At 43.6% G+C, this 25,901-nt stretch overlaps 1 protein-coding gene across 1 annotated transcript in view; it reads left to right on the top strand.

Annotated features, from left to right (window-relative positions):
• The window catches only part of PIK3R2 (phosphoinositide-3-kinase regulatory subunit 2), a 1,862,656-nt gene that overhangs the window by 1,144,681 nt on the left and 692,074 nt on the right, over positions 1 to 25,901 (top strand). The window contains exon 7 of the mRNA XM_044090759.1: positions 14,681 to 14,772. Within this exon, the coding sequence (XP_043946694.1) occupies positions 14,681 to 14,772 (92 nt within the window). The remainder of the gene's footprint in view (positions 1 to 14,680; positions 14,773 to 25,901) is intronic.

Here is a 25,901-nt window from a genome sequence, read left to right on the forward strand (position 1 = left end):
ATCTTCACCCCCTCCGGATTCCATTCCCCTATCCTTAAGACTCTCTCACTGTCTTCTAGTCTGGCAAAGCATTACCTCAGACAAGTAGGTCTTGTCTGTTATAGAAAATGGTTATTTCATGACCTGGATCATTCCTACCTCCTTTAGAGGCATCCCACAGCCACCCAAAGACTAGCTACCCCTTTTACAGACAGTCTTAGCTTCCTTTCTCAAGGGACTATCCAGCCTGTTCCTCTGTCAGAAAAGGGAATGGGGTTTTACACCAAATTTTCCTAGTCCCAAGCAAAGATGGTCCTGGAGGCCTATCCTGGATCTCTCTCATATCTCAACATTTTCCTACAAGTCCCCACTTTCTGCATTCTTACTCTACAAAACTGTCTTCCTGCTGATAGTGCCTCAGGCATTTCTGTCCACCTTGGACAGTAAAGGATGCATGTCTACTTATCCGTGTAATACCCAACTACAGGAAATATTTGTGATTTTCTGTCCATTCCTCATATTTTCAGTTCTCTGCCTTGCCCGTTGAACTGTCTACTGCTCCAAGGGTATTCACCAAGTGTCTGGCTCCTGTCATGGCCTTCTGCAGCGTACAAGGGATTCAGATTTTTCCATACTAGGGCGACAACCTAATCCAGGCAGACTGCTCCCCACAAAGTCATTTCTGTCATACAGTCACTGGGTTTCAACATCAGTTTACCTCAAGTCCAATCTAAACCCCACCCAAGACCAAGTTTTCCTGAGGTGCAGTATAAGGACAGATGTTATGAAGGCATTCCTTCCACCCCAAAAGATGGAAAGCCTGAAGCTACATCTGCTGTCTGTCCTCCATGGCACTTCTATGACAGTGAGACAATATCTCAGACTGCTGGGTCGTAGGCTTCCACTATACCCATGTTGCCATTGGCAAGACTCCACATGAGAAAACTTCAGTGGTACCTGAGGTCCACATAGACTCAGCACTCCCACCCCTTGGACCACAACATTCCCTTCCTTCCATGCCTAAGGAAGGAGATCTTTTGGTGGGTGGACCAGGTCTCTCTAAACCCAGGACTTCTTTACAACGCCTTCCACTTGTCCAGGAGATGTACACAGATGCCTCGGACCTGGTCTGGGGAGCTGCTTTGGGCAGCTTGAAGGTGCAAGGCATCTGGACAGCCACCATCAAGCAGGAGCACATCAACATCAGAGAAATTAAAGCAATTATATTTGCCTTGAGGCCTTCCTACACTCCCTGAAGCAAGGCCCCCTGAAGTTTTTCACAGACAACACTACAGTTCTCTGGTATGTGAACAATCTGACTTGCATTGCAGACTTGCATTCCAAGCCTGGGAATTGGTGGCCTAGCATGGAGTCTTCCTGCGGGCAGTCTATATTCCTTCAGCTCAGAACACTCATGCAGTCACCTTGAGCAGGTCCAAGTCACAATCCCACGAATAGATGCTACACAGAGATGTGCTCCTGGGCATAGTCCACAAGTGGGGTACACAACAAATAGATCCATTTGCCTTCCCTCTGAACAGACAACTTCCACTCTTTTGTACCAGGGTACCCAGCTTCCTACTGAGGGCAACAGACGCCTTCTCTGTCTCATGGAAGGGGATGTTTCTCTATGCATTCCCCCCTTCCCACTCTTAAAAAAATGTTCTACTGAAAATTCAGCATTTCAAACAAAAAATCTTGTTGGTGACTCCCTTTTAGCCAAGACAGCATTAGATGTTCTTCGTGTTTCACTGTTGCAGTCATCACACTTGGGTTATCTGCCTGCAGGTAGCCCTCAGTCAGCCCGAATACCAGAGTCTTGGGATTTCTGCGTCAGATGCTGTCGCCTCTTCCATGACGTTGGGTCGTCATTGGTATCAAACATGCAGCCGATGCCATTACATCAGCTTTTCTTGCTGAGTGGGAGCCCAACGCAGAATTAGTTCACAAGTGCCGGTCGGGCGCTTCCTGAAATTTTCATTTTTTGAATTTCAAATCTGAAGTCTTCTAAAGCTAAGTACCCCGTTGGGGATCCTTTTTTCTTGCTCTAACCGATGTCAGAAAAAGTTAATTGTCTTGCCTATGGAAAGCAAATACCTCACAGAGATTTTCATTCTTACTGCGTCATCTGTTTAGGCCCAGACCACGGCGTTCCTTGCTGTAGGTTTTGTGCCTTGTTTAACTCCTGAACTATTCGTCGTCGGACTATCTTTGTCGAAAAATTCTTTCACTCTCGTTCTCCATATTCCAAAATGGCTTCGATAAGCCATCCGACTACCGATCTTCCGAAAAAAGTAAGGATAAAGATAGAGACAGACCATATAGGTCCAAAACTGCTGACGACGCTTCCATTAAGCTAGTCGCCAGTCCGCTGGTACTCAGTGAGGCGCTTTCGCAGCCCCTGATACCTGCTTCTACAGATTCGCTGGCCTCTGCTGAGACCCATTCAGAGTCTGGTATGCCGCTAGATGCTTCTTCGACCATGGAACCTGCCGATGTCTGTACGGATGGGTCTGGAGCCGGCTTCTGAGGGCGTATTCCGACCTTCTGTTCACATTAAACTGAATGCTTCATTTTTGACTAAAACTACCAAGTTTCTCAGGCCCAGAGTTCGCACTATGCCTAGAAAACAGACTACCAAAGTGCATGCTCAAGCCCCCTTGCCACATTAACAAATGCTTAGAATGGCTGAAGACCTTCTAACTTTAATTAGGGGAAGCCAGCCTTCCTCCTCTAAAAGACAAAGAATTAATTTTCCTTCTGATTCTACAGACCATGAGTCCGATGACTGATTACCAGGATGTTCCCTTATCTACCTATGAGGATTCAGATGCAGAGAGGATTCCATTCCTTTTGCCTCCCCTCCAGAGGACTTTTCTTTTGGTGAAACTGCATACTTTGAGAGCATTTCCACTAGAAGTGCCAGGACTAACCTCAGTCCAAAAAGAGAGAGAGAATTTTTAGACTTGCCTCAGCATAGGCCTCTAGCTAATACCCCCTGTCCTGGACATTGTAGATGATGTCTTCATGGAATCCAGTCTTACTCCAGATACCTTACCCACCAGCTCCTAGAAAGCCTGCCAGGTACTACAGAGTACCTGACTCTCACAAATTTCTCTTTAAAAATCCCACTGTGGATCTAGAGACTATTTCCCAGGGACCTAAAGGCATTAAGCCTACTACAGCCAAAAACCCTACCCCTTCGGACAGGGATTCTAGAGCTTTAGACAGATGGGGTAAGAAGGTATATACTTCTGCAACTTTTACCATCAGGGCTTTGAATTACCAGTTTCACATTTTGAAGTACCAGCAGCATATTATGGAACTAATTAAACAAAAAATGGTATTACTTCCAGATTGTGCAGAAAATAAAGATTTACAAGAGTTATTGCATTCTGCAAACCAAGTTAGTAAACATCCTTTTCAGTGTGGTTTTGATGCTTTAGAAGCAACTTGCAGAGCCGCTGTTACTGGGTCTGTACTGAGAAGGCATGCTTGGCTGAAGGAGCACATCTTGCCAGACCATGTAAAAGCAAAATTATTAGATGTTTCATTAAACCAGGAAAGTTTGGTCCAAAAGCAGTTGTTCTTAAAACGATGGAGGAAAAAGCTAAAGCTATGCAAACTGTTAAAGATTTCTTACAGGTGCAGTCACCTAGATTCCATAGGCATTGACCTTCTAAAAACTGGTCCTTTCCCTCCCAGGCATTCTCAGTCCAAACCCAGGGGAAACAGACCACCAAGACTACAGTCTCAGGGTATGCAGAGATCTAAACAATGAAGTGCCCCCTCCTCTAAAACAGGGAGTGGTAAGCTACCCCCTTATGGAAAAAGTTCACAATGACTTGTCTATCTTGCTTCCCAGCAAAGCTCAAGTACTTGCACCCCTAGGAGGAAAACTTGCCCTGGATGTCCATTACCCAGGACCGATGGGTCCTAAACATTGTATCCCAGGGATACAGATTCCACTTCCACTCATTGCCAACTCCAAGCGGATTGCCAGACCTTCCACTAAACCAGCGGGGCAGAGGCTCTAAAGTAAGTACTTTCTCTTCTCAGTATCAGGGCTATTCAACCTGTGCCAATAGAGCAAAGGGGACAGGGTTTCTACTCCAGACTGTTTCTGGAGCCCAAAAAAGAGGGCTCTTGACACCCTGCCCTAGATCTGTCAATTCTCAACCTTTCAAATATCACATTTCAATCTCTGTACCTTCTAAGCGCACATTTGATGTCCAGGCTTACATTGAGTAAGGGAGAGAGGGAACACATTAAATCTGCTTGCACAATTGTTAAACTTTCAATCCCTATCACATTTCAATCTCTATACCATTTAAGTGCACATTTAATGTTCAGTGTTTCTTTGAGACCTGGATAGACATCAGCTCTCAGTTCCATCTGCCATTTTAATTCCCGGACTTGCAGGAATGTGTCCATGTCCCCTGCAAACTCTATTTTTTCCCAGTGCTGTGAATTTGAATCCTGTGAAGTTTGGGCAAATAGCACTGTGTTTATCCAAGGCATTCAAACTGTCCTGTTTGCGTATTGCTGCAGTGTGTTCTTTAATACGGTTACTCAGCTTTCTGTTCATTTTGCCGATATAGAAATTCCCACAATGTTCGCAGAAAGCGCAGTAGACTACATTTTTTGTGTTGCAGTCATAGTGGTCATGTAGACGGACAGTTCTGTTGCAGTGCGGGAAGGTGACGTTGTTGTCTTTTCGTATGTGTACACAGGTGACACACTTGCCGCAGTCAGACATTCCAGGTTCTGTCGATACTTTGTTCAGTTTACTATTTAAGAGGAACTGTTAGTTTAAATGGCCTGCTAGAACTAATGTATTTTAAGGAAGTGAAAATGGTTGCTCACAGTTATGAAACATGTCTTTCTGAAGAAGTCTTGATTATAAATAAGACAAAAGCTGTAAATTACTACAAGAGTTGTTGGTATGATTTACTATTCTTTGAAAGCTGTTATTGTCACAAAGTTAATTTCTTAGTGTGTGTATGTGTGTATATGTAATATATATATATATATATATATATATATATATATATATATATATATGTGTGTGTGTGTGTGTGTGTGTATATATATCCATAAAGGATGTGCACACCTCTAGACTGGTAGCCCAACATAACACCTCTGAGATACTTCAGGTGCAGCTAACACTGGGTAAGACAGCGATTCAGGTTGTAGCTTGCTATAGGTCCCCAACCATATCCCAAGACTCACACTCCACGTTCCTAAGCACCCTAGAGAGTATTAGGGTCCAACCTAACACACTCATACTGGGTGACTTCAACTACCCCTCCATTGACTGTGAAAACTACTCCTGTACCAATACACTTGCCCAATGCTTTCTAGAATTCTTTAATTCGAATGCTCTGGACCAGCTCGTTCTTACCCCCACTAGAGGTAGCAACATCCTTGACCTGGTCATTACTAACATGGACGACCATTGCTCTACACCAATAGTCAACTCCTCCCTGGTTAGATCCGACCACAAACTAATCACCGTGGAAATCCACATCCCTCCCACCCCCACAAAGGTAACCACCATGAAAAATTTCTCCAAAGCTAACTTTGGGCTCCTAAAAACAGAGGTGGCTAACTTCACGGCACCCATGCAAATGGAGAATAGTTGCATGACCGGTGAAATCATACACCAATGCACTGTACAAACACTTTCACAAATGCATGCATTTCACCATACCCAATAGAGCTAAGACGCTGTCCTCAAAAAAATAAATGAAGCCAATCTCGTGGTCCCCTGCCATAAACAAACTCTACAACAGGAGGAGGAAACTGATGCAGAATAAGGCTAAGTCCCAAGACTGGAAAAGCTCCCTTATCAGCCTCAACAAAAGGTTGAGATCCCTCATCAAGTCCTCTAAAGCTAGGTATGAAAACAGAATTGCAGCAGGTAGTAAAGACAACCACAAGGCCTTCTATAGTTATATAAAGAATCTCCACGGCAATACCCAGATTTTCTCTGAGCTACTGCACAATGGTACCTCCTATACCGAGCCAACAGATATTGCCAATATACTGGCCGACAGATTCAGTGCCAACTTTATCCCCCCCCAAAGGACCAATCACAATAACAGTAGATTGCCAGGCACCCAGTATTACTGTTGCACATGTTAAAACAGCACTGTCCAAGGCCAGGAATACAGCTTCTATGGGACATGACAGTATCCCTGGCTGTATTCTACATGAACTACAGAGTGAACTGGCACCTCACCTGTGTGCCCTGTTCAATCACAGCATCACCTCAGCCTTTGTTCCTATCGAATGGCGCACTGCTACAGTCATCTCTCTCCACAAAGGAGGAGTGACTGCAGACCCCGTAAATTATCGCCCAATTAGCCTAACGAGTTTGATATGCAAAGCTATGGAACACATCATCATCATGGACCAAATAAACAAGGATATAGGCAATCTCCAAACTCTGGATCCTACACAGTTTGGTTTTGTAAAGGGTAGATCATGCCTGCTCAACTTGGTCGACTTTGAGTCAGTCACCAGAGCTGTGGATGAAGGCAAGGTGGTTCATACAGCCTACCTTGATCTGGCCAATGCCTTTGATACCATTCCCCACTCAGGAGTCGCATTAAAACTCACTAAGCTAGGCATCAACCCCTATGTCACTAGGTGGGTTGCAAACTGGCTCACAGATAGAACCCACAGTGTTGAAAGTAGCTGACTCCAAGTCAGACTGACGACTAGTCATGAGTGGAGTCCCACAGGCTTTGGTCCTGGATCCTGTCCTGTTTGGTATCTACTTCTCTGAAGTCCAGGCCAACACGAAGGGACTCTGGCTGACAAAGTTCACAGACGATTGCAAGTTGGGAGCTATTAACTCCCTAAGTGATGTTGACATCCTACAGAAAGGTCTCAGTGACACCAACGACTAGTGTCAGAACCATGGCCTTAAGCTCAGTGCCAAGAAATGTGTTGTCATCCCCCTTGGGAAAAACCTGATTCCCTTGAATTACCACATTGATGGTAGTCCACTGAACACAGAAGGCATTATAAGAGATCTGGGAACACAGGTTGACAGCAACCTCCCTCATGACCACCACGTTGCCACTGTGGTCAGAAAGTTCTTCTGTGTGGCACATCTCATTACTAAGGGTTTTGTATCCATGAAGAAAGAGGTCATTGTCTCCCTCTACTCTTCCGTCATTAGTTCCCTTAGTGTTGACCCAGTAGTCAGGGACGTACTGACACACACAGACAGTAATCTAGCCTTTGACCATCACTTGTTTACAGTAGTGAGGAATAATTCTGTGTTGAGCAACTTAGTAAACAAAGGTATGGCATCTATGTCTAAGGAAGTCATTGTTCCACTGTATTCGGCATTCATCAGACCTGTCGTTGAGTAGAACACCCCCTTTGGTATGTTCCTAATCAGGCATGTCCAGCAATTGGAATATCCACAGAGGTTCCTCATTAAAAGAAAACAAGGGCATAAGTAAAATGTCGTATGCAGACAGCTTCAAGGCTGTATCCCTGTATTTTGTGTCCTACAGGCTTTTGAGGGGAGATCTATGCATGGCATACAGGGCGTTGTCAGACCCCACTCTGATGGACCTCCTTCATATCCACAAGCCAAACAGCACCAGAAATACCCGTTCTAAAGACTTGAACCTCGCCTGTGATATAAATAGGACCTGCTGGTGAGACAGGTATGTTTTCCAGGGCCTACCCTGACTCTGCAACAGGCTCCCCATGCATGTGAAGCAGAGTTCCCCCCTAACCTAGTTCAATTGCAGCTTGGACAATTGGATGGGGAGCATGAAATTCATCCCTGATTTGTCACGTGTGTCTCTAATTGGACACAAGAAATGTGAATTGTTCATCTTCCCAAGCCCCTGCTTACACTTATCAAGGGTATCAAAACTTGTCCGAGATTTGGGATGCATGGCTAGGTTTAAAAAAGGCCCTTGTGGTCATTAGCCTAGTAAAAACCTATGAACCACCAAAGCAAGACTCTCGTTACTGGCTTGTGTGTGTGTGCAGATGCATATATGTCTCTCTGCATATGCATGCTGCTGATTTTTGTAGTGCTGGGCACTTATTAGAATGCCAAAGTGCTTGTGATTGTCCTGTTCACTGTTTGCATTGACACCTGGTCTCCATCATGTGCCAGCCATACATTGCGTGGAACTGCCTTCGTCCCTTCCTGGTAATGGGTAAGTTGAACCTAGGTCAACAGGGCAGAAGTCATGGCTCTATCTTTTTGCTCACTGACTGAGTCAACTTGTACAGTGGCTACTTTTTCGTGGTTCGTAGGTGCTGACTAGGCTATTGATCTTTGAGGATGTTAAGAAGCCTAGCCTTAAATTCCACGTGACCATGGAACACAGCATCACAATCCGTGTTTGAACGTGACTCCAGGACTATGGCTTCCTTTAGTACTTCTGTATTTCAGACCTCTGTTTTCTGAATTTTCTCCTTTTGGTTGTCATTTTCCCTGATCAGTTTCTTTCTATAGATTTGTTCAGCATTTAATTCCAATAATTAGCATCCCTAGTGTTGAATAAAACAGATGCATTCTTTGTCAGATAGTCTTGGGAAGGATCCCCTTTGTTCCATGTACCCTTTCTTTGCTCTCCTGTGCATAAATAACATGTTGAGCCAGTAGGTGTGGACTTTTGTGTAACTCAAGAAAATGTTAATTATTGTTTAACAGTGTAGGTATCAGGTTTTTATTTTTTCCCTTTATTTGGAGGAAATGTGTTCACTTAGTGGTTGGGGTTGAGTTGGTGTGCTAAGGAGCAAAGTGGTGTGTTGTGGGGCACAACATCTTAACGTGCATCTTTTTAGGGCATATGCACTACTCAGCACTGGAGCTTCCAAGAAAAATGTTGAATCAGAACAGAAGAGAAGGTAAACCCATTCATAGACCCACCAGAAAGGGACCCTTAATTTACAGCTGATAAAGTAAAGACTAGGGCTAAAATTTGGTGGTAGTTGGACCAGATTTTTCATAGTACATTTTAGGGCTCTGCGGTTTGAACCGAGGCATTCGTACTGCACAGTATTAGTGTGGATGGTGCAGTCTGCATACAAAGTTAAGAAAGCGCATCACAGTCATGCTGTCATAGTACAACATGGCTCCTCATGTATAGCATCCTAAATGCATCTTAAAAGCGCAGAAAATTAGCAACATTGCAAAACTAGAGTGTTAGATGAAATGCAAGGTCATATCACTGGTCATTGGCAATTTTGTACAAAATATTTTTTTATGGACTCTTTCACGTGATGATGGGCAGTTCTGTTGCGAATCTCTTGTGATTTCTTAATCTTTGTATGATAATACTGCCTGTCAGTTTTTTTTTGCCTGAAGACAGTGGAGTGTTTCTTTTCAGGTATTTAAGGAAAGCAGACTTACCCATGAGCATCTGGAGACATACACAGTCTATGCCGCTGCATACATTTTCTCTGGAGGGTCACCAGAATCTTGATTTCAGTTTGTGTGTGCATGTACATGAGTCAGTTAAGTGTGTGTGTGTGTGTGTGTGTCTGTGCAGGGTGTAACATTAAGCTTCCATCACTGCAGAATTCATACCAATCAACTTGCTCCTGATTTTGCAGAACTTCCCCGATTTATTTATTTATATTTTTTCTTTACCTCATAAAATTTTGATTTTATAGTAAGTCCATGATTTTAGACATGCCTGTAATGCCAGACATTAGTTTCATACTTCGTTTTCAGAAACCACATATTGACATGCAAGCTGTATTCTGTTAACTTTAAGTGAATTAGAGTAATATTTAAAAGAATTGTCCGATTTTTCTCCCCCATTGTTTTTTGCTAGGATTAGAATTCTTCCCCCTACCTTTCCTGCTTTATTCATTCTGTCCATCCCAGTACCCTGTGTCCATCGTTGGGTTTACCTGCTGCTTCTTCGTCCCCTTCTCTAAGTGAGCTGGAGCTAGTGTGAATTTTAAGGCTGTTCGGGGTATTGGTGTCGTCCACTGCTTCTGCTGCTTGGGGGGGGGGTTATATTATGACCTATTGTTGTTTCCACACCCCCCACCCCTGCATTCATCAATGTCTGTGGGTTGCTTCGTTGTGTGGACCATGGCTTCCCTCAGCATCTTTGAATGACCTCCCACTGGGTGGGCACGACCATTCCCATTCATCTCTAGCAGTGGCTCAGACTCCAGCATCACTAATTGAAAACAGGTCTGGCCTTAGTTTTAGGGCTTTATCTCTCTGCCACAGGCTGGTTTATGTCCAGAACTCTTGATTAAAGACGTTGAGAGGTATGCAAATGAACCATGCATCTCAGCTGCCCCTGTTTTTGTAGAGTGCCACTGATTTTTGCCTTCTATTTTTTTTTTTTTTTTTTTAACCTTGTCTCTGTTTTTCTGGTAAATCACTGAGGATTGCAGATAAGTCATTAGTCTTCATACTTGTTTAGAAAATGTATATTGATGCAAAACTTAGTCTATTCATAATTTAAATGAGTTGGAGTAATAATTGTATATTATTCCTTATTTTGATTTCCCAACGATTTTTGGCTATGTCCAGAATTCTTTAGAAAAGAATAGAGGCATGCTGAGGCACCCTATGTTGATTGTGGTACAAGTAAATTAAAGTAAGAAAGCAGTGCAATATCATTAATTAAATTTGTGAAACTTCAGTAACTTTCTGGCAGAGCTGGTGCTAACTTAACTGGCATCCTGGGTACACCCCTTAAGGTTGGCATCCTTCTCTCAGAACTGCAGAGGTAAGGACCAGAAAAAAGTCCTCTAAGCAAATAGATGTTGTATTTTTCCCTAATAGGTATCGGTCTGAAACGTCTTTCAGAAGCTGTAACAAAGAAATGTATACTATCTTCATGCTACAGTTCCAGACAGACTCTCTCGCTCACACGCACTCTGCAAGCAAATGATTTAAGTGGCTGCAGATTTGGTCGCAACCATTTAGATGACTGCATTTACTAGTATCTTGCCCAGCTGTCCAGTGATTGCGTCGGTGACTTGCAGAGCACAGTCGACGCATCCAAGGCAGCTTGTCCCTTTGTCACATCTTGGCTACGATTTTGGTATATGGTGTGAAGTTGGCACAAAGTTAGCTGCAAGTATATTAGCAGCATTTGTGGGGTTGGAGTGGGTAACACTATTATGCATTAATTCAGAGCATTGCTGTGTATGATTTCTTAATCATCTGCAATTAAATAAGGAGTTATGGTGATCTTTGAGTAGGTAAGCTAATTTTAATCTCTGCTCACTTTAATCTTTCTCATGATAACCTTCCAGTTTTTGCTGAGCTTTTTGACAGTTTTTAATGTGGACAGAGTTATTTGTTATAGGCCAAAATTAGCTTGTTTCTTTTATAGTATAGTTGGTTAATGTTGCATTCCACTAAGATGGTTTATTTTTACATTTCACAGTATATTTGGTGCTGAATGGGACAGCTTGGATTGTACTTTTTCTTAGAGTGGAGCAAAACTAATTGGCATTAAGTGACGTATGAGGATATGTGGGGGCTGGAAATCTTACATTTGGATTTCTAGAGCTCATCATCTAGTTTAAATATGTTTTCTAAGGGCCTTGAATTCAGAGGTGATTGTTTATTTTGAATGTGTCAGCTGTGTTAGAACACTGATCCTATTGGACCTATTTCTGCCTCATGCCAGAGGTACACACAACAGACACATGACATAACTGAATTAATGACAAAAGCAGTATGTACCTGTATTACCAGAGGTGTCCTGAAGGTATAAAGGCAATAGATTTAGAGAGTGACTGACAAAACACAGTGTGTACATGCTTTATGTATAGAGTGGATGTCAGAGTTGGCATATTGTAAGAGTCGCAGTGAAAACTAGGGTCGGAGCAGGATTTGTAGAGGGAAGAAAGGTGGGATGAGGTTAAGTTATATGATGAGAGAGAGAGAGAGAGCAATTGCATTTCCTTGAGTCTTGTCATGTGCTTTTAGCTCTGTCCAGAAAATGATTTAAGAAGAATGATCTTTAAGAAAAGAAGGGAGAGATTCCCAAATTTTGGGACCAAGAGCTGAGAAAATATGTTCTGTGCAGTGAAGCCTAGTTTGGGGGGTTTACAGGAAGCAGACCTGAATGCTTAAGACGTCTTAAGGTTTTATGTTGTTACAACTTTGAATTGTTGTGATCTGCTTAGATGCAGTAATGTTGTCTGGCCATGGTTTGAGTGTTAGGGTATACTGCATGAGTTGGCCTGGCTTGCCTGTGTGCAGAGGAGGAATGTTACTCTGTGGACCACCTTCCATTTTGTAGCCCAGAGGCTTTAGTGCTACATATTGTTTGTGTAAATGGACCTGTGAAATTCTTTACCATGATGTAGCATGTAGGCTTGGTGCTGAACACTGGCACTGGTATGTTTGGATCTCTGGGGACTGTTGCTGTGATGTAGCATAGACATTTAATGATACATACCAGCCCTGGTGTCAGTGGAGATATATGCAACTGGCTGCCGTGATATGGCATAGAGACTTGCTGCAGTCCAAGACTATAACCAAATGACAGTCTGTGTGATGTGGCCAAAGAGATAATGTACTGCAGCGACAGTTCACTGGGATAGGGGGTACATTATGGTGGTAACAATATAATTCAGTGCCCTATCATGACCTATACCTTTTACGTGGTGAGGGGGTGTAATATGTCTCCAGTGTGTACAATTTGTAAATTTCTGGCTACACATCTGCACTTAATCAGTTAATTAAAAATTTGTATGTATTATTTTTTCATTCAGAAATTAATGGTGACAGACGAGATAAAAGCAAATCTCAGTCCCCCAACGCATGTGCATGCCAATACGTACATACTACACACACACACATTTCAGCATCCATATATATGGGTCTGGTTTGGCTGTGGACAGAAATTTGCCGTGAAGTAGGAAGCATTTGATATTGCTTTCTAGTATTGATGCTAGGACAGTTAAAACTGTAGTACTTAGTAATACATAAGTATAAGTGGACAAAGGAAATAGCTGATTGGGTATATAGAGAGATTATTTTTAGTAGGAACAAATGAAGTGGTAGTGTTTTGCTTTGATTTTTTTTCTGACGTCTTTGCTTCAGGTTTTTGTAGTCATCCGCAAGGTTCTGGTTCTCGTCTGCTTTATTTCATGAATGCTGGAATAAAAAGGTCCCTCATTGGTTATTTTGTGTCAGATGTGTCAGATCTACTTCACACTGAACTCCAGGATGTGTTTGTTAGAAAGCTCATGAACTGTGCATAGTGCACAGCTAGTACTATAGACAGACTAGGAAATGTTCATGCTGTGGAGCATTTAATAATTCATAATTGTGATTGCTGAGCATTCTGGCCATCTGAACAGTCTTTTTGTAGTGTAACACAGTGCAACTCGATGAATTGGGGAAACAAATCTCAAGTTTGGAAGCCATTCAAGTTTTTTTTGTCGTAGTCGTACACGAGGCTGAAAGTCATGCAAGGAAAAGAATAGGCAGGTTTGTTACTGAAAGGGACCAGGATGAAATTATGTTAATTTCAACACATTTGTATGTGCTGAAAAATGTTCCATTGCACTTCTTTTTAGGGTGCTTATTTTTTTTATTCCTGAGAGGTATGTACTTGTATTATTGGAGATGTGCAGTTTGGATCTCCTTTCTAAAATTCACATGTGTTGTGAATATTCCACCTCTTAGAAAAACTGGAGATTAGTAAATGTTTCTGTTCGGGTTTGGTAGAGTTAATGAATAGTACATTATATTACATAGGCTGTGGAATGCTCTGCGAGTAACCTAGTAGTAGTAGTCCTGCTGAGGGTGGATACCTTGCATTTAGAGTGGGCTGTAGTCACTGAAGTTAGCTGGAGTCAGACAGCCCTGTGCTCTGTGGCCTTCAATCACAGGGCATGCATTTACGGAGTTGCTTGCGACTTATTTCTCTTGTAATACGTTTCCATTCTGATAATGACTGTGTGTGTTACTGGTGCCATTGGAATGTCATTTTTCAAGCTGTGCTGAGAGGAGTTGTAGATGAAAGAGACATCATAAACAAGGTTTAAGTGATGCACGTTTGTATGAGGTATATCTGTACCAAACCAGCGATACTGATTTTGGAAGAAAAGGTCACTTCTTGGATGCTATCTGTAAGAGTTATGGTCTAAGAGGAATGAAAGGTAAAGAGTTAAAGCTGGTTTGATGACACAGTGACTGGATTGCTATCTGTTAATAGGAAAGTAGGTTAGAGACCTAAGATATTGTGTATGTCTGTGGGAGGGCAGGTTTAGCATCCAGTAGCAGTTATCGTCCAGGACAGGGAGATTCAAAAGCTGCTGGTACAAGGGACATGACTAGCGCAAGTTGAAAATGTTTAGCATGCTTGGGGCTTGTTTTATTCACGACGGGAAGGCACTGGCATCTCTGTATTTTCTCTGTAACAAATCAGTTTGTGACATGGTTCCTGTAGACTTCCTCCCATGAAGGAGCTGCAGTCTACCGAGTCCCAGATTTTAGCCTTCTCGATCCACATACTGAAGCTCAGTACAAAGGGAACTTTTCACAGTGTTGAAGCTCTAGTATACCATGCCAAAATTGTATGTACTGTTGAAAAATATTTAGTCACTTAAACTAGTGAAATTTTAATAGTTGTCTGGTTTTCATAAAAATGCTTAATGCTTTGTGGTTGTTTGCCTGTAGTGAGGACTGACTGATTATTCATTTGGTCATTTACAGCTTTGATGTGGACCAAGGCTACTGTGCACTAATACTGGAGACTCTGTTACAAGGTCATCAAAAGGAAGCCGAGCCTGAGCCCCCACCTCCAGGTAAACTTCGAAGCAAGCACATACTTCCAAGTCATGATTGTTCTCCTTATGGCAGATTGTAAGCGTTAGGTGCTAGCTAAATCATGTGAGAACCAGAGAGTTGAAGAGTCCAGCATCAGGTATCCTTGCAGGATGACAATGTTTTGTGTAGTTATTTTTTGTTTATTATTTTTTATAATTTAACTGAATAAGTAGATTTTTTTTAATTTAACTGAATAAGTGGATTGGTCTATGGACCATAGTCAGAACAAGGGTGAGAATTGATAATATAGTTCATTCATTCTTGATACCTGCATCATTTGTTTCAGGTTTGCTGGGAAGCCAACACTTGTACTAGCAGTCCACTGAGTGCTAGGCAGAAAATCCACATGGGATGCCTGCCTCCTGAGGCGGTACTTATGCATATGTGTGGATACAGACGCGCGCACACTTTGGAAGCTCATACATTCTGATGCATCATATCTTTTAGCTGTGAGAGAAAATGATCATCCAGTGAAAACATATAGGGTTACAGATAGACATGCATACTCTGCTCAGAAGGTACCCTAACCAGAATTTGGACTGGAGAAGCAAGCATTCCAAAGTAATGACATTAGGTATACCACTGTGCCATCCTTAGTGTATGGACAGTTTGTTATAGCCTGCCATCTTGCATATTTTTAGGAGGTAGTAGGAAACTGGAATACGCAGAGACGCCTCATATAGGGATGGGTAAAACATGCAGAGTTCACACTAGTGGCTAGAAATCAGGACTTGGACCCTGGAGCTTCGAGGGAAGCAAATTTTACCAGTTAGCTGCCAAGATGCCCTGTTCTCTGTCTTGTTTTAGAAACAGCTGCTAGCAGTGTGGCTCCAAGTACTGCTGAGTGGTGTAAAGCAACAGTAGTTGCACTTGCTCAGAATTAATGTTTTCACATTTGTGAACCGTCAGTAATTGGTTTCATTGCATTATAAATCTATGTAGTAGTTTGACCACAATTCCACTACTTTTATTTTATTTTTTTAACCAGTTCGGGTGTGTTTTGTTACCTGTCTTGCTGCATCTGTTGTTTTTCCTTAACATGGGGGGGGGGGGGGGGTACTAACTTTTTATATGTTAATCATATTGATCACTGCTGCAGTGGCCTTAGCTTATATGAGTTTATATCCTGCCAAGGATGCAACAGTCGGACAGCTTCCGAAGCTTCAAGGCATCTCACACACCCAAAATATCAAGTAGTTTGCTTGAGCTGAGCTGACTAAAAAAGGTTTGGGCACGAAGCCCCTCAAAGCTTTCCTGCCAGGAGAGAGGGAGAGAAGGAGGCTGAGCCCTGAGAGGACAACGCTAAGAACAAAAAAAAAAAAAAAAAATCCAAAAATTAGGGAAGGAAGTACCTATTGCAGTCCTTTCATCCTCCCCAGTGTGACTGTCATCACAGATGCATCCGCCCTGGGTGGATTTTTTTTTTTTTTGTTGTCAACAGTTTAAGGGACACAGGAAGAAGCCATTCATAAATAACTTGAAATTTAGAGCAGTCCTTTTAATGTTACAGACTCTTAAGGACCCCCCCCCCCCCAGTCAGGGTGCAGGTACCATTCACTTACACAACATTGCAGTAAATCATCAGCAAGTGGAGGGGAATCCAGTCCTTCTCCTTGTGTCTGGAGAGAGTGACTGTGAGAATGGGTCTTGTTGACTAATCACTTTCTGGTAATCAGCACTTTCACAACCAAGTCACCGCTATTGAAGATGGGCCCAGACATTGCTTGCTAATTCCACACATGTGGATGTTCATCGTGCATACAGCTGCAGTCATTACAGATGGGTTATCCTGCCGTCAGTCGGGTCCTCGGTCGGCCGAATTCCAAAGTCTAGGTCCGGCGTCGGTTGTCGTTGCTTCTTTCCTGACGTCAGTGCGGCAGGGGTATAAAAGAGGCAGCCGACGCCATTTTCTTCAGTCTTTCTTGCCGCGCGGTGCCCGAAGCAGAAGCAGTTCGCAAGTGCCGGTTGGCCAGCTCCTGAGATTTACGAAAGTATTTCAGCCGAAGTCTTCTTTAAAGCTAAGTACCCCATTGGGGAAACTTTTCTTGCCTCAGACCGATGTCAGACAAAGTTAATAATTGCATTTCTTGTGGGAAGCAAATACTGCATAAGGATTTTCACTCTTTCTGTATATACCTTGCTTAGGGCCAGACCACGACGTCTCGGCCTGCCGTTTTTGTGCTAGATTCAACAAGCGCACTATTAAGCGCTGGGCGGAGTTCGCCCTTCATTATTTTGGCAAAAAATTTAATTATATCATGTCGTCGGATACACCGACACCAGTTTTAAGCAAAAGACGCAAAGACAAGGACCGACATCCGAGGTCTGCACCGAGTACTGAGACCACGCTTAGGCCGACTACCGGTTCTCCGGTTCTCAGCGAGGCGCCTACGCAGCCCCTGACTACCAATGAAACTATTTTACCGGTGACTTCAGTACCCGAGGTCGCAGGCTCCTCGGTCTCCATTCCCACTGCAGATACCGACGCCACTCTTGTCGGGGAAACTGAAAATTTAGTCAGGCCTGCCATTTCTGAAGGCATCTTCAGGCCTTCCACCTTCTCTATTAAATCCTTCACTAAATCTAAAGCTGCCATGAAAACTAAAAACAGGGTCCTCAGACCTCCTCTCAAGGCCCCATGCCTAAAAAACAGATGCTTAAAATGGCTGAGGATTTGATAACTCTCATCAGGGGTTCTCAACCCCCCCCTGACAAAAGACCCAGATTGGAGGAAGACTACCCTTCCTCAGACCAGGCTTCTATTACCTCAGACCATTCTGAGGACCAGGATTATGCCTTTTCCCCTTTTGAAGACTCTGATGCTGAGGAGTCTATTCCCTCGGTCTCCCCCCCCTGAGGACTACTCTTTTGGGGAAAACCTGCATACATTGAGGGAGCACTTCCACTGGGAAGGCCAAGATTACTCAGATTCCAAGAAAAGGCTCAGGGAATTTCTACTGCTCCCCCAGCATAGGCCCCTGGCTATCCCTCCTGTTTTAGATATTTTGGATGATGTGTACGCAGAAGCCAGTCTTAATCCAGATTCTTTACCTCCAGCCCCTGTTAAACCAGACAGGTATTACCGGGTTCCTGATTCTCACCAGTTCCTTTATAAAAGCCATACTGCTGACCCAGAAACAATTTCACAGGGTCCCAAGGGAATAAAGGCCTCTACTGCTAAAACCCTTTACCTTCAGAGAGAGATTCCAGAGCATTAGAAAGGTGGGGGGAAAAGGTGTATACATCTGCCACTTTAACCATGAGGGCATTAAACTGTCAATTTCATATGTTAAAGTACCAACAGTTTTTGTTATCTCAGCTGAAAAGCAAAATGACACAAACAGAACAACCAGATTTGAAAGATTTGCAGGATTTGTTGCATGGAGCAGAGCAAGTGGGTAAACATACCTTGCAGTGTGGTTTTGATGCTTTAGAGGCCTCATGTAGAGCTGCTGTCACGGGGTCTGTTATACGTAGACATGCTTGGCTCAGAGCAAACCTTACCAGATCATGTCAAAGCAAAGTTGTTAGATGCACCACTTCAAAAAGATGTATTGTTCGGTGTTAAAGCTGAGGAGGTACTAAAGAAAATGGAGGAAAAAGCGAAATCTATGCAAACAGTGAAAGATTTCTTGCAGGTGCAACCTCCACGCTTCAGCAGAAACTGGCCTTCAAAAAATTGGTCCTTTCCAGCCACGGACAGACCTCAAAGGGGCAGATACAGACGCCCAAGGGGTAGAGGACAACCTCAGGGATCTTACAGAGCTAGACAGTGGCAAGCACCAACCCCAAGAGGTGAAGATGGATCACAGTCATTTAGAAAACAGACACAATGACTTCCCCCTATGCCTGCCAAACAAAGCTATAATGGCAGCACCTTTGGGCGGAAAACTGGCATTATTTTCAAAAAACTGGCACATTGTTACAAAAGACAAATGGATTCTGGACATTATAGACAGAGGCTACAGGTTCCACTTTCACACCCTTCCAAAAATGAGAGGCTTGCCAAACCTGCCACAAAATCAAAGGGCAGAGGCACAAAGGCAAATTTCCGCTCTCATGGATATGAAAGTGATTCAAGAGGTACCTCCAAAAGAACAAGGTCAAGGTTTTTATTCCAGACTATTCCTGGTACCAAGGAAGGACAAAGATTGGAGACCCATCTTAGACCTATCCATCCTAAACACATATCTGCAGGTGCCAAAATTCAAGATGCTCACATTACAGCAGCTTCTTCCCATGCTGGGCAAGGAGTCTTGGCTGGTAACATTGGACCTCAAGGAGGCATACCTGCATGTCCCTATCAGACAAGATTGCAGAAGATACCTCAGATTTCTTGCAGGTTCAACCCATTACCAATTCTCTGCATTGCCCTTTGGCTTATCTACTGCACCCAGAGTGTTTACGAAATGCCTGGCATTAGTAATTGCCTTCTGCAGACAACAAGGAATACAAATCTACCCATATCTGTACGACTGCCTGATCCAAGTGGACAGCAAGGACATTCTATTGCAGCATCTGGTGTTTGTAATAAAACTGTTAAACTACCTGGGATACACAGTGAACAAAAAGAAATCAAAACTAATACCTTCTCAACAGATAATTTTCCTGGGTGCCAGCTTAAATACAACCACCCAGATGGCCTACCTCACGCCAGACAAACAAGGGCAACTGTCTCAATACTTCAACAAAATGGCAACTTTCACCAGACTAACTGCAAGGAAAGTCCTGCAGGCTCTGGGATTCATGGCATCTTGCATCCTACTAATACCATGTGCAAAGCTGCATATGAGGAAACTACAATGGTACCTAAAAAACTTATGGTCTCAACACAGCCACAGCTTGGAAACAATTATACCACTCATTCCATGTCTGCAAAATGAATTTTTGTGGTGGGCTCAAGCATGCCAAAGAAACACAGGTCTCCCTTTCTGTTTACCTCAAGCAACTCAAATCATCACAACGGACACCTCAGACTACGCCTGGGGAGCACACATGGCAGATCAGTGCATTCAGGGAAAATGGTCCCAAAAAGGACTGGCAGAATTTTTACTCAGGACTTGTTTTTTTGTTCCTGCCCTCCTTGGTCTTCTACTTATAAAAGATCTATTGAACCCGATTCCTCTACTGAGGAATCGCGCTCTGATGAGGATTCCTTGGCCTACTCCTCCCAAATGCTATGACCCTTGGACTATGGCACTGAGGAGGAGTCCTTAAAGTTGTGACTCTCCTTTAGGGATGCAGTGGGCCACATGATGGATCATTTTAATTGGGACTTCTTCCAAGTTTCTGACATTTAGAAAAGATAGAGGGTTGTTATACATGGACTCCCTTAAGCCTTCTGCTGTTCCTCCTGTTTTGGCTGCTTTGTCGGATGCTTTTTCAACTGCTGCTTTGGCTCCCGATACCCAGCCTTTTGCCCTTAAGAAGCTTGCTCTAACCGATCTCAGAAAAAGCTAACAATTGTCTTGCCTGTGCAAAGCAAATACCTCAAAGAGATTTTCATTCTTACTGCGTCACCTGTTTAGGTCCAGACTATGGCATCCCTCGCTGTCAGTTTTGTGCCTTGTTCAACGCCCGAAGTATTCGTCGGGCTATTTTAGTCACTAAATTCTTTCGCTCTCGTTCACTGTATTCCGAAATGGCTTCGATAAGCCATCCGACTACTGATCTTTCGAAAAAACGCAAGGATAAAGATGGAGACAGACCGCATAGGTCCAAAACTGCCAACGATGCTTCTGTTATGCTAGTCGCCAGTCCGCCGGTACTCAGTGAGGCGCTTTTGCAGCCCCTGTTACCCGTTTCTACAAATTTGCAGGCCTCTACTGAGACCCATTTGGAGTCCGGTATGCCGTGAGATGCTTCTTCGACTATGGAACTTGCAGATGTCTCTACCTTGGATAGGTCCGGAGCCACTGTGCAGGCACCGGCTTCTGAGGGTGTATTCAGACCTTCCAATGTTCATATTAAGCCGACTACTTCGTTAATGACTAAAACTACCGAATTTCTCAGGCCCAGAGTTCGCACTACGCCTAGGAAACAGATGACCAAAGCGCATTCTCAAGCTCCCATGCCACAGAAACAAATGCTAGAATGGCTGAAGACCTTACTACTTTAATTAGGGGAAGCCAGCCTTCCCCCTCTAAAAGACCTAAAGAATTGATTTTTACTTCTGATTCTACAGACCATAAGTCCGATGACTCTGACCCCTGTGATTACCAGGACCATGCCCTTATCTACCTATGAGGACTCAGATGCAGAGGATTCCATTCCTTCGGCCTGCCCCAACCCCCCTCCGCCCCCCCCCCCCCGGAACTTTTCTTTCTGTGAAACCTTGCATACCCTAAGAGAGCTATTCTGCTGGGAATGCCAGGACTAACCACAGTCCAGAATGAGACTCAGGGAATTTTTAGACTTGCTTCAGCATAGGCCTGTAGCTCTCCCCCCAGTCCTGGATATTGTAGATGATGTCTTCATGGAACCCAGTCTTACCCCTGATACTTTACCACCAACTCCTAGAAAGCCTGACAGGTACTACAGAGTACCTGACTCTCACAAATTTCTCTTTAAAAATCCCACTGCGGATCCAGAGACCATTTCCCAGGGACCTACAGGTATTAAGGCTACTGCAGCCAAAAACCCTACCCCTTCGGACAGGGATTCTAGGGCTTTAGAGAGATGGGGGTATGAAGGTATATACCTCTGCAACTCTTGCCATCAGGGCTTTAAATTGCCAGTTTCTCATGTTGAAGTACCAGCAGCATATTATAGAACTAATTAAACAAAAAAATGTTGTTGATTCCTGATTGTGCAGAAAATAAAGACTTACAAGAGTTAATGCATTCGGCAAACCAAGTTGGTCAGCATACTTTGCAGTGTGGTTTTGAAGCCTTAGAAGCATCTTGCAGGGCTGCAGTCACTGGGTCTGTTCTGAGAAGGCATGCTTGGCTGAAGGAACAAACAGACCGTGTCAAAACAAAATTACTAGATTCTCCATTAAGCCAAGAATATTTGTTTGGCTCAAAAGCAGTAGTAGTTCTTAAAAAGATGGAGGAAAAAGCTAAATCTATGCAAACTGTTAAATATTTCTTACAGGTACAGCCACCTAGATTCAGTAGGCATTGGCCTTTAAAAACTGGTCCTTTCCAGTCCCTCCCAGACCTTCTCAGTCCAAACCAAGGGGCAACAGACCACAAAGACTACAGTCTCAGGGTATGCAGAGATCTAAACAATGGAGTGCTTCCTCCTCAAAAACAGGGAGTGGTAAGCCACCCCTTATGGAAAAAGTTCACAATGACTTGTCCTTCATCCTTCCCAGCCATGCCCAAGTACTTGCACCCCCTAGGAGGAAAACTCGCCCTGCATGCAAAAAACTGGGAGTATATTACCCAGGACCGATGGGTCTTAAACATTGTATCCCAGCGATACAGATTCTACTTCCACTCACTGCCAACCCCAAGCGGATTGCCAGACCTTCCTCCAAACCAGTGTGCAGAGGTCCAAAAGCAAGTACTTTCTCTTCTCAGTGTCAGGGCTATTCAACCTGTTACAACAGAGCAAAGGGGACAGGGTTTCTTCTCCAGACTCCTCCTGGTGCTCAGAAAAGAGAACTCTTGGTGCCCTATTCTGGATCTGTCAACTCTCAACTCCATGTTCTTGTGTTTCACTGTTGCAGTCATTACATTTGGGTAATCTGCTGGTAGGTTGCCCTCAGTCAGCCTGATTAACAAAGTCTTGGGTCCTGTGTCGGTTGCTGTCCCTTCTTCCATGACGTCAGGTCGTCAGGGGTGTAAAACATGCAGCCGACTCCATTTTCATCAATCTTTCTTGCCGCGCGGTGCCCGAAGCAGTTTGCAAGTGCCAGTCAGCCGACTCCTGAAATTTTCGTTTTCGAGTTTCAGAACCAAAGTCTTCAACCTAAAGCTAAGTACCCCGTTGGGGGAAACTTTTTCTTGCTCCTTACCGATGTCAGTAAAAGTTAATAATTGCATTACTTGTGGGAAGCAAATACCTCATAAGGAATTTCATTTGTACTGTATTCCTTGCCTAGGCAGTGAGCCCCACGTGCCTTGCTGTCAGTTTTGTGCTAAATTTAATCCAACGCACTATTAAACGTCTGTATATTTTTGCTTGAAAATATTTTGGCTCAAGATTTAACTATCCAGAAATGTTGTCGGTTAGCAGTCCGACTACCGAAATACACAAAAAATGCAAAGAAAAAGAGAGACAGACTGTAGAGGTCCAAAACCGTCAACTAAGCTTCTCCTAAGCCAGTCACCGGTACTCAGTGAAGCGCTTTCGCAGTCCCTGATACCTGCTACTTTTGATCAACAGGCCTCTACTGAGACCCATTCTGAGTCCGGTATGCCACGAGATACGTTAAGTATTGAACCCGCGGATGTCTCTACATTAGATGAGTCTGGAGCCGCTGAGCAGGCACCGGCTTCTGAGGGTGTTTTCAGGCCTAAAGATTTGTATATTAAACCGACGCCATCTTCAAAACCTAGGCCAAATCAGCTTCTATGTGTAAAAAAACTATGCTTGGGCCACGTGCACAGGCCCCTATGCCTAAAAAACAAATGATCAAAATGTCTGAGGATTTAATTACCTTGATCAGGGGATCCCATCCCCGTCCTGCTAAGAGGCCTAGGCAAGGCACTGACTATGAATCATCAGATCAGGTTTCTATTTCTTCTGATTCCCCTTCTGATCAGGAATTATCTATTCCACCTTATGAGGACTCTGATGCAGAAGATTCCATCCCTTCTGCTTCTCCTCCTGAGGACTTTTCTTTTGGAGAAACTTTGCTTGCCTTAAGGGAACATTTTCACTGGGAGAATCAGGATTTCTCAGAATCTAAAAAGAGGCTTAGGGATTTCCTCCTCCTTCCTCAGCATAGGCCTTTGGCTATACCTCCTGTTCTAGACATTGTTGATGATGTTTTCTCTTGCATGGCTCCTGATTCCCTGCCCTCCGGCTCCTAGTAAGCCAGACAGATATTACAGGGTTCCTGACTCCCACAAATTCGTTTTTAAAAACCCTACTGCTGACCCTGAAACCATTTCTCAGGGTCCCAAGGGCATTAAGACTTTACTGCTAAAAATACTACCCCTTCTGATAGAGACTCCAGGGCGCTGGATAGATGGGGTAAGGAGGTTTACACGTCTGCAACCTTGGCAATCAGGGCTTTAAACTATCAATTTCATATGCTTAAATATCAGCAGCATGTCATGGGCTTACTTAAACAGAAAATGATGTTGATCTCTGTGTGGAAAATAAAGAATTGCAGGATTTATTGCATTCAGCTGAACAAGTTGGAAAACATGCTTTGCAATGTGGTTTTGATTCCTTGGAGGCCTCTTGCAGGGCCGCTGTAACTGGATCTGTGATAAGAAGGCATGCTTGGCTCAAGGCGCAAAATCCGCCTGATCATGTTAAAGCAAAATTGTTGCATGCTCCTTTACAACAGGACAGTCTATTTGGTAATAAGGCAGAAGAAGTTTTGAAAAAGATGGAGAAGATAAAGCTAAATCTATGCAACCTGTAAAAGATTTCCTACAAGTGCAGCCACCCAGGTTCAGTAGGCACTGGCCTACTAAGAACTGGTCCTTTGCAGTACCCACCAGAGCTGCTCAGGTGAAACCCAGACACTCCAAAGGCTCCAGGTTGCAGTCACAAGAAACTTATAGAACAAAACAATGGGGTGCCTCCACCTCCAAATCCGTAAGTAAGGCACCTCCCTACGGTAAACAGTCTCAATGACTTTCCACTGCAAACACCAAACACTTATCTTTTGGCCGCCCCTTTGGGGGGAAAACTGGCACTTCATGCAAGAAATTGGCAACTAATTACCCAGGACAAGTGGGTTTTAAATATAGTATCCCAAGGATACAGATTTCATTTCCACACGTTGCCAATCCCAAACGGATGGCCAGATCTGCCTCCAAATCAGTGGGCAGAGGCCCAGAAGCAATGAATATGGGGGCTATTCTCCCAGTATCAGAAAAGGAAAAGGGACAAGGTTTTTATTCAAGACTTTTCCTGGTACCCAGAAAAGACAAATCATGGCGTTCAATTCTGGACTTATCCATTCTAAATACATTTTTGGACATTCCAAAATTCAAGATGCTGACTCTACAACAGTTACTGCCAATGCTAGGCAAGGATGCCTGGCTGGTAACTCTAGACTTAAAAGGCTTACCTGCATATGCCAATCGGGGAATTTTGCAGAAGATACTTCCTCTTCAAAGCAGGCTGTTTGCATTACCAGTTCTCTGCACTGCCCTTTGGCTTATCTACTGCGCCCAGGGTCTTCACAAAGTGCCTAGCACCAGTAATTGCATTTTGCAGACAAAGAAACATTCAAATTTATCCTTACCTGGACGACTTGTCTAATTCAGGCAGAAAACAAGGACACTCTTCTAAAACATCTGGCGTTTGTGAAAAGGCTTCTAACTTGTCTAGGGTACACCATAAACAAAAAGAAATCACAAAGGGTACCCTCTCAATTACATTCCTGGGTGCAAGGTTGAATACAACTGCCCAGATGAGTTACCTTACGCCAGAAAAACAAATTCAGGTAATAACTTACTTCAGACAAGTGGCCACAAAAACCCTGCTATCTGCAAGACAAATTCTGCAGGCCTTGGGGTTCATGGCTTCCTGCATTGTAATAATTCCATATGCAAGACTGCATATGAGGAAACTTCAATGGTACCTAAAAAGCTTATGGAGTCAACATTGTCACAGCCTGGTGGGCAGAGGCCTGTCATCAAAACAAAAGACTGTCATTCATTCCACCTAAACCCTGACTACAGATGCATCAGATTATGCTTGGGGGGGCGCATCTGGCAGGGGGATGCATTCAGAGCCAATGGAGCCCAAATCAAATGCACCTACATATCAACCAGAAAGAGATGCTAGCTGTACAGAATGCTCTGACAGCCTTCAAGGACTATCTTCATCCAGGACAACTACTGATAGACAGACACCACAGTCTTGTGGTACATAAACAAGCAGGGGGGTACCCATTCCTACCTCCTTTGCAGACAAGCCATGGCTTTGTGGAACATGGCCTTGACTTATCAAATACATCTACAAGCTCAAT

This window comes from Protopterus annectens, chromosome 13.part0 (genome assembly GCF_019279795.1).
Source record: "Protopterus annectens isolate FY-2018-M chromosome 13.part0, PAN1.0, whole genome shotgun sequence".
In the NCBI taxonomy this organism is placed as follows: Eukaryota; Metazoa; Chordata; order Ceratodontiformes; family Protopteridae; genus Protopterus; species Protopterus annectens.